This window comes from Meriones unguiculatus, chromosome 3 (assembly GCF_030254825.1).
Source record: "Meriones unguiculatus strain TT.TT164.6M chromosome 3, Bangor_MerUng_6.1, whole genome shotgun sequence".
NCBI lineage: Eukaryota > Metazoa > Chordata > Mammalia > Rodentia > Muridae > Meriones > Meriones unguiculatus.
This window is the reverse complement of record NC_083351.1, coordinates 8020394-8030025: the sequence shown is the minus strand read 5'-3', so window position 1 is coordinate 8030025 and position 9632 is coordinate 8020394. Positions and strand designations below refer to the sequence as shown.

Genomic DNA, 9632 nt, shown 5'->3' with positions numbered 1-9632 from the left:
CAAATAACAACTCCCTGCACTTGCTAAACTTTCTGTTTTACGTACACATACTAGATCGTGTTTCTACTGGATGGGAGAGTAAAGGGCACATCTGAGAGCTGATAGGCTTGGGAAATAAAGATTTCAGTGCATAGGCAGCCTCTCCCCTCCGCTATCAGCCCAAGATGCTAGGACACCGGCTAGTCTTATTTCTCTGAACTTCAGTTTCCACAAAGGGGCTGAACGAGCCGAATTCTCCGCACACACACTTGAATGTCCTAGAACTGGGTCCACCCACAGGCTTCCAGGAACATTTGGGTTCCCCTGGTGATAATGCGTGAACTGAATTGCTCTTCTCAAAGAGACCAGAACAGCCCTGACAGAGCTGGTGCTAGCAGGAGAAACACGCACCATCTCCTGTGAGATGAGTGTTCGTTCAGAGTGAGGGAGGGCAGAGGCACTTGTAGACAAGCAGAGGGAGCAGGGAAGGTGAGGGGCGAGGGTGGAGAGGGAACAGGTGGGAGGCAATAACCCGCTCGGCCCAGGGTAGCGGTGAATGGAGGAGTAAGAGGTCATGGTATTCAGATAGAAAGTGGCAGATCAGGTCCACTATGTGTTGACTGTGGACTTGATGAACCTGTCAAGTCTGGGGCTTGGGAATCTGAGGATGCAGTTACCGACAGCTGAGCTCAGGGTTTGTGAGAGAAATTGGTGGGTGAGGATGGAACCTCAGTCAAGAGGACATATGCAGAAGGGCAAGGAGAACCCAGCGGCCTTTTCCACTCCCAAGGGCCCTTCAAACAAGAAAGGTCGCAGGCAAGTTCTCAGAAGGCACAGGGGGGTGGCTGCTGACTCACTTGTGTTTTACACGAAGAGTGAGTGTGTGCAGTTACAGAGAACTCTGTACAGGAGTCACTCTGGATCTCCTGGCCCTGGAGGCTGGCCACGCTCTTTCTTCTCAGACCAGACGCCAGGCAGAGAGCTCACACAGGGTCACACGGGGGCTTTATTTTAGTTTCCAATATGATCAGCAGAGATACAGGTAACTTGGACAGATACATCACCTTAAATATACCAGAAGCAAAGGCACTGGGTCAGGTGCCTTTGGCGGCCCAGCAAAAGATCACACAACAGTTATCAGCAAGAAACTAAAGTGCTTTGCTAAACAGCTCGGGCACAGCTCTTCCTGGTGGTATAAATGGAATTTTTACTTATATAAGCTCAAATTTTCATTCATTACTCGGGGGCTATTCTGAAAAAGATTTCATGTTTATTCTATTTTCCCCCCAAAGAACACAACATTCATTGGGATTATGTGACACTGATTTGTCTTGACCCGCTCTGAGGTGACCCCATCTGTCCAGCATGGCAATACACTCACAACTTCTTTACATTACATGCTGACCTTGGCCAAGACCATCACTGTCCCAGCAAACAGGGTAGACTGAGGGGCAAGTGAGCAGGCAGACACGGGCAGGAGAGGACATAGTCCCTGGGCACCCAACCAGCAGGACAGTGCCCTGCAGGAAGCTCCTGGCTGTGGACTTCTGGGAAGGGCTGGAGCCCAATGCTTTGTCTCCAAGACACTCTCTACCTGTTCTACAAAGGCTTTGTCACCCTAAAACTGCTTTTCCAAGGCAATCAACCTTAGTGACTGGAATCTTCCCTACTTTGACCATTAATAGTTTCAACACTCAACAATGAGTTCAGAGTCAATACGAGGCTAAGCAAGCAGCGGGGGGCTTCAGGATCGGAGGAGGCAGGCTTGAGAGGGTCAGGGCAGTAGGGAAAGGCGGACAGGCTTCTCTTGGGAGGGTCAAGGCAGCAGGGAAAGGCAGACAGGCTTCTCTTGAGGGGGTCAGGGCAGTAGGGAAAAGGCCAGGCTTCTCTTGAGGGGTCAGGGCAGTAGGGAAAAGGCCAGGCTTCTCTTGAGGGGGTCAGGGCAGTAGGGAAAAGGCCAGGCTTCTCATGCTGTTTTGTGGCCAGCTGCAGTCACTAGCACAGGGTACAGTCCAGAGAATGGTGGCCACAGGGGGCTTGCAGCAAGGCAGGGACAAGCTGAGGTTAGCGAGCTGAGCCTCCCAGGCTTGTGAGCCCCTCAGTACTAAGACAGATAGAGGAACCGCTTCTGTACCAACCTTCTCCAGCCATCCCCAGAAGCCCCATCTTCCACCATTCCCCCTGCTACATCCTTAAACCACCTGGAGCAAACTAGCTCTCACTAATACACCAGGACTAACAGGCCAAGAGCTGAAATAAGAACAAGGGCCTCAATGGCAAGAAGGGAGGCAAGTCCCATGTCACCATGATGCCAGACACCAACAGCACTACATCGGACACCCTGATTCCTCTCCTGAGCCCTCCCCTCTGCTCTGGCTGGCAGATATCCCCAGCTTCCCACAAGAGTGCCCTGAGTCTAAAGCCCAGGGTATGTTGAGCCTGGCCACCAAGCACAACTCACTCTGCAAGTGGGAAAAAGTGCTAAGGCTAAGGGCCAAACATAAGATACAAGTCCTTCTGGGACAAACTTGGCCATTCCAGAACTATCCTGAATTCTTCTGGAGAGTCCAGTCACCCCCAACATTGTCCTTCTCAGTAGGTGTGTCGGAGAAAGTGGGAGTGTCTGCCTGATGCCTGTGTTGCTCCCATCATTCTGCAGGGTGTCACCCTTTGGAAGACCCTATCGAGCATGATGGGCAGACACAGGCATGCAGGACTCCTTGGTGCCGAGCTGCCCAATCCTTGTTGGTCTCCTTTAGGGTATGAGCCAGGGTCTTCCTGCACAGGTAGGGAGTGACTGGTGCTGAAGGGCTGAGAATGGTACAAGACAGTGGGTGCTTTCCTTCTCTCCGAAGCGGCCAAGGACGAGAGCTGGCGGCGGCGCGGCCGGCCCCTGCTCAGTGCAGGCCTGCCCTGGCTGCCGGCCCCTGCTCAGTGCAGGCCTGCCCTGGCTGCCGGCCCCTGCTCAGTGCAGGCCTGCCCTGGCTGCCCACTATCTGCTGGGCTGCAGGTACTGGTGTGTGAACATGCCGAGTTCGCTGTCCAACCAGCCAGCTTTATTCCTGCAAACATAAGATCGCTTTGTCAGGTGGTTGCCATGACGCGTCCCACTAGCCCGTCTGAATGTTCAGTTAATCCTTCAACAGCACAGTTTCCCATTTTGCAGATAAGGAAAAGGAGGTCACAAGCTGATTTGACAAGAGCCAGGCTTTAAAAAAAAAAAAAGAGGTAGGCTGAGATAAGATTCTCAGGCTGGCCATCCTCCTGCCTAGCCTCCTATGTGCTCAGATTACAGAAGTGAACCACCATAGCTGGTTTTAGGTTTTTCTAGTTTGGCTGCAGCCGGGGGCAAGTCCCAATCCCTGGAAGCCAGCTTTCTTCATTGGCAGGTAAAGGTTTGGGCACTAGCTCAGCTGTCTTTGTGGCTATAAGCAGCAGCAGACACTCTGTCCCAAGAGCCCCAGTGGGTGAGGAGTATGTCCTTGATGATGGGCAGGAGGGACACAGATGCAAAGGCCAGAAAAAGAAGGGAAAGTCCACTGACCTATCCAGACTAGAGCTAGGACCCTCTGAGCACCTCTTCTCCAGCTCTGTCCCCATGGGTCCCTGACATCAGAGGTTGGGGAGGGAAGTGCAGGTCCTATGTGCTGATGTGATCACAGCCTGAGCAGGCTGAGGACTTAGCAGGCAGAGTCCTTTGGCTTCAGCTGTGGCTGTCATAACATTAATCTCATCTCACAGATGAAAGCCACAGGACAGGGGAGAGCTGAGGGAGTGCAGGCCTGGAAGCCAGATCCTGGCTCCTCCACTGACACTCCTCCCAGCAAACTTCCCTGTTCTACAGAGACCACACTCCTGCTCCTGCGGAGAGACCTGGTGCTTTGCACCCCTGACTCTGGGCTCAGAGTGGAATTGAGTAAGACTTTTGAGACTAGCCTCATTCACATGGCAAGTCCCAGGCCAGCCAGGGCTACAAACAGATCCTGCCTCAAACAAAACAAAACAGTGAAGAGCTGATGACTCTCTCCCAGGAGTGATAAAAATTGGGTGGGCCAGAAGTGCCAAGTGCTGAAGCCCTGCCCTTCAGAGGAGGGCCACTCATTAGCTGCAACATCACACCGCTGTCTTGCTTGTTTCCTGGGTGCCATCACAGCCTAGCTAAGCACCTGGAGGACAGTGACACTGTCTGTTAAGCCTCCAGCACTATCCCGCACCCTGCAGTGCCTGGCCAACATCTCACAGGGCGCCAACTCCACAAAGAGCGCCTGGTGTCCACACTAAAGAAAACCAGATGGCAGACAAGCCCCAACTCCCCCAGCTAGGCAACTCACCTGAGTAATTTGGCTTTGCTCTGAAGTGAATCCAGAGCCTCAACTTTCTTGTTCATGGCGGCAATTTCCTGCTCCAGATTATCTCGGGTGATGTCGACTTGCTGGCACAGATGAGCAAATGTCCCAGACAATTCCCTGAGGGGACAGAGGTAAGATCAATTTGGCACATGGTGTGTAGGCAGGATTCTATTGGTGACTAAATCCACCCAGAACAGAGTAGCAGCTGAGCCCATGACACGTCCTCTGGCCTGCAATCCCACTTTTGGGGATCTTTCCCACCTCTACTGAAACCACGAACAGCTCCAATGCTCACATCAAAAACACTGGGCATCGCCACAGGAGGCACGGAAGTCCAGCGGTTAACCTGACCTGGACACAAGAGGCTAGGATTCGGACGCTGCTGCTCATCAGCTAAGTGGCAAGGAAATGGACTCATCTCACTAATCTCCAAGCCCAAGTCTCAGTATCTTCAGTGTGTGTGTGTTTGTGTGTGTGTGATGCTGGGGATTAACCCAGACTTTCATGCATGTAAGACAAGCTACCTATCAACAGAGGAATTGAGAAAGTACGCACCAACAAAACATCTAGCTCACAGCTACAAGAGTAAAGGGGACACTAGTGCAAAAAGGGTCTGCCATGCCATAGTTAGAGGGACAACCAAACAGACTAAGCATGGTATCTCATGTCTGCTATCCCTGGACTCAAGAGGCTGAAGCCAGAAGATTGACCTGAATTTGAGATTAGGCTGGACTATAGTCTGAGGCCTGGGAGACAAAGACAGAGAGAGGCAGTGCAGAGTACAACTTTCTACCTTCTCCATGCTCCAAGATGGCGTGATTATAGGTAACCCTGATCCATGAGGCACCATAACCAGGCTGATGTAGGATCCCACAGCTGCACCCATGGCTCATGCCCTTCAAGCCTACCTTCAATATTTATTTATTTACTTAGAGACAAAATGTCATGTATCCCAGCTGGCCCCAAACTCTCTTTATAGCCAAGGATGATTTTCCTGAGTCCTGGGATTATAGGTGTTAAGACATAATGCTGATCTATAAGATGCTGGGGATGAAGCCCTGGGAAAGCACTCTGCCAACTGAGCTACATTTCCAGTCCCAAAGCAACCTTTAAAATCTATGAAGCATGTCCTGGTTCCTTTGTTTCCCCAGTATCTTCCCCTCCATGGGAGGGGAGCACAGGAGGCCTACCTAACCTCAGCCGTGGACCCCTCCTGTCATCCCTGGATGCAAAGCTGGCACTACCCAGCCGAAGTCCTGACACCAGCATCATGGGGCTCTCAGATCAGGCTGAAAGGGAGGTGGGGAGAGCCCACGTAAGAGGGTGTCCTCCCTCAGATCCCGGGGCCACTCACTGCTGGACTTGGTGGCTGCAGTTAGAGCCAGTGTAACTGATAATGAGCTGCAGCTTTTCACTGGCATATTCCACAAACTGGCGCTTGAAGGCCCTCTCCTTGGCCTTGGTGGTCCAGGTCAGCCGCTCATAGACATACAGGAGGCCATACAGTCCAAAGGAGAGGGCGATGAGTCTCCAGCCCACCGCCTTCCACACCTACAAAGATGCACGGTCAGTTTAGAGCAGGGTCTCTCTCCTTGACTCCACTGAGGCTAAGAGGGCAGGGCCTATACAGGATTCCAGCCAGAAGGGAGGAAAACTGTATGTTGGCCATAGGACATAAGTTAGGGTTAGGATCACTGTCCTGATCTAGGTGAGGTTTTTTTGTTTGTTTGCTTGTTTGTTTGTTTTGTTTTTCTAAATGATGGGGATGGAACACAGGGTCTGGCACATGTTGGGCAAGCTCTTTCCTGCTGAGCTTCAGCCCCAACCTGAGAAACAGGTTTCTTAAAGAGAAACACAAATGATCCAAAGCAATAGCTTATCCTGATGGTAACAAGAGGCAGAATTCAGCATCATTCCTCACAGCTGTAGCTTAGTCACAGAATAGGGCTTGGAGCTCAACATCAAGGCTTTCATCTCATCCATCATTCTGACTGTATGAACTTGGGCTAGTTTACTTATAAGTTTCTTCGCTCACAAAGAAGGCACGAGCTATAAGCTTAATGCATAGGTTCTATAGCTAGGTAAGCAGATGCTATAAAAGGGTCTGTCAAGAGTCAGTGCTGCAGACCATGCCCTCTTATCGGCCAATACCTGTGGAAGGAGCTACAGAGTGCAACGCTCAGTCTGGGGAGAGGGGTCTCGGCTGATCCATCTTGTACTACATGCTGAAAAAGCAAGTCTTGACAGTGTTTGTGAGTCACCCTCTGCCACCACTCTTTGCCTCTCCACAGTCTACAAAACAGCATGAGAGCTTGCCATCACCACTAGGGGGCTCAGAAGTGAGGGACTATGGCTGAAAAGTATAAGCCTCACTGAAACCAGAAGACAGCCAGCTGCTCCTCAGAGCTTGGGTCAGAGCCATCCAGAGGCAGGAGACCTTTAGTTGTTCCCTGTTCCCTATTTGCTGTGGAGGAAGAGGCCTCAGGTGCCAGATGGGGAGAGTTCAAACCAGCTCTGGGCTTCTGCAAGCCATATCTAGACTTTGGGAGTATCCTATTAGTTGAGTGATGCAGCAACTGTAGGTGAAAGGGCTCTGGCCACACAGGCCCCCAGGGGAGAAAACACTCACTGAGCCACAGCACCCCTCCCCAAGCAGCTATCACTGACCACTCCTCCAACCACGAGAATGCCCATGGAGGTCCTGGATGTCAGAGAGGCCAGGCCGGTAACCATGGAGACCATGAGCTCCTCCTGGGTGAGGGATCCCTGCGGCAAGGGGGGCATGCTGGGGTTGGCAGGTGTCAGAGGGATAGGACGCTGAACCTAAAGAGGGAGACAACAAAGGGATGAGAAGAATGTTGCAAGGCTGTCCATTCAAGCACACACCCAGTGATCCTCAAGACTAGACAAGGTAGGACAGAGACTGAGCTACTCTTCCACTCCCAAAGGGCAGAAGAGGGTAAATGAGCTTTGTATGTACCACAGCTGGATGTCTGCTTCCTAAAACCTGCCAGCCCGAGGTGAGCACTGGGGCATGCCACAAGATGTAAGCCTGGCCATTGGGCTTGTGCCGGCACAGGGCCAGTACTAAAAGCAGTAATTCAAGCAGTGTGTCTGTGGGCACAAGTGTGTGCAGTGAGTGTGTGTGCCTGTAACTTATGCATCTCCGTCACACAGAAACTAGAGCAAATGTCAGGTGTCGTCCTCTCCTGCTCTCTGCTCTAAAACAGGGTCTCTGACTGCACTGGAAGCTCGCTATTTCAGCAAGACTGACAAGCCAACTTTGGAGTAAGAATAAGTGTGTGTACCCACTGGACCAGCTCCTCAGTCCCTAACACACTTTTCATTCCGAACTTTAAAGTAGTGATATGTATTTTATTTTACTTTATGATTTATTTAAGTTTATGTGTACGAATGTTTTGTCTGTGTGCCAGGTGTGCCTAGCGCGCCGGAACTAGAGGTGAGGACAGCCGTGAGCCATCAAATGGCTGCTGGGAATGCTCCAGACTGTTGAGCCATCTCTCAGCTCCTGGTGTATTTTTATTCTAAAATCCTTTAAAATCATTTGTTATTCAAATTTCCAAGTGGTGGTTTGTGGAAAAGTACTTCTCAGTTCCCTTTCCCCCCTACAGTGCTAAGGATCAAACCCAAAGCTCCTGTACACCAGGCACTGTACACTCCTCCCTGAGCTACCCTCCCAAGTGGGCTGTTCTGAAGAGCACATAAAAACAAGCACTAAGAAAACACGCAGAATTTTAATTTTCGGTTTTTCGAGATAGGGTTTCTCTGTGTAGCTTTGGCTGTCCTAGACTCACTCTGTAGAACAGGCTGGCCTCGAACTCACAGAGATCGGCCTGCCTCAGCCTCCTGAATGCTGGGATTAAAGGTGTGTGCTACCACTGTCTAGCCAACCCTCAGCATTTGTAATTAGGACAGACCATGTTGATAAAGACAACAGTGCCGACCAGTGACCTGATGGCACACTGCATGGCTCAGGGACCCCCACTGTAGACTGACTGACATATCTGGTGCAGGGTGATCTCCCATGATGCCCTAGGGAAAAGGAGCTTCTTGCCTGATCACTGTAGCCCATCAAGGCCCGGCGGCTGTTCTTGGGGCCCAGGAACCTGTTCACCAGCATAGTCCATCCAAGGGAGAAGTGGAACTCGATGTCCTCCTGAAAGTCAGCGCACAGCTTGTCACAGTTGAGGTCATAGCTGAGGGAGAAGCACTGGCGAGGGACCAGCATGTCTATCTGATTCCGCACAGACACAGGAAGAAGGGGCTTCAAGCCGTCTGTCAGGGGCACAAGCAGGGAGAGAGCGCATCACTCAAGCCTGTGCCACACCAGGGCCCAACCTCAGGCACGAAGTCCACACCAGCTGCTAGGGCTGCTGTAGCTTTGGGCAGAAACTACACCGAGGTAGTCGGCTAGTAGGACTGGTTGACAGGTCACCTTCCCAAACCTGCCAGCAGTCATGCCAAAGTCTCAGCTGTCCCACTTGCCCAAGCAGGGGTTCTCCAAGTCCATACAGAATGAATTCAGGACACACTGCTAAAGGTCACAGGTAAGGAAAAGTCAAAATAGTGGACTTATGGTTTTTGACTGTGTGTGTGTCCACGGGTGAAGGAGAACATGGAGGTTAGGAGCATAGGCTCTCCTGGATGGATCTGAAGTTTAGGCACTTGGGAGCCTTCTGACATGGGTTCTAGAAACCAAAGCAGGCCCTTTGGGAGAGCTCTTAATGCACGGAGCCATCTCTCCAGCCCTGCCTTACTTCAGATTGGCCTTAGCTTGCATTTGGCAGCCCCACAGATCCCAAGATCCCTTGAGACACTGACCTATCATGTCCTGCTGCATGCTCTGCAGGGAACTGGTGATGGCTGTGGAGCAGCGGTCAGACATGTTCCGACCTAGGCCTTCCTCTATATGTCGGTGCAGTTCCTGCCTCCAGAAAAGATAGGTTAAGAGAAGGGGCACCATCAGCAGGAGTTGCCGGGGGTGTTCAACCTGTCCTGCCCCGCCAGCTGACCAAAGAGGCAGAGTAAGCTTGGGCCTCATGCCCCTGGCTGTCACTTCTACTCGGGACCATGAGACAGAGCAGCTAAGACTTGCTGCTTCACTTACATTCTTATAAACCTTGAGGACAACTGGGGATGGGTGGAAGTCCATCTGGTACTCGTCAACCAGCACAGAGAGGCGTCTAATCTCTTCGGCCATGGCTGTGGACACCTGCAGCCGAGAGAGAGCAGTTAGCATCAGAGGACTGAGCTTTGGCAGGGGAGGCTGCAGTGAACTGCACA

The 9632-nt window shown here is 51.7% G+C and overlaps 1 protein-coding gene across 7 annotated transcripts in view; it reads right to left on the bottom strand.

Annotated features, from left to right (window-relative positions):
* Positions 1-967: 967 nt before the first annotated feature.
* Positions 968-9632, bottom strand: part of Mfn2 (mitofusin 2) — a 30193-nt gene continuing 21528 nt past the window's right edge. For all 7 annotated transcript variants that reach the window (XM_060379105.1, XM_021649143.2, XM_060379106.1 and 4 more), the window contains 7 exons: positions 9457-9561; positions 9171-9273; positions 8404-8624; positions 6996-7151; positions 5683-5879; positions 4311-4445; positions 968-3041 (listed from right to left, as the gene is read on the bottom strand). In XM_060379105.1, the coding sequence (XP_060235088.1) occupies positions 2972-3041; positions 4311-4445; positions 5683-5879; positions 6996-7151; positions 8404-8624; positions 9171-9273; positions 9457-9561 (987 nt within the window). In that variant the 3' untranslated portion in view covers positions 968-2971. The remainder of the gene's footprint in view (positions 3042-4310; positions 4446-5682; positions 5880-6995; positions 7152-8403; positions 8625-9170; positions 9274-9456; positions 9562-9632) is intronic.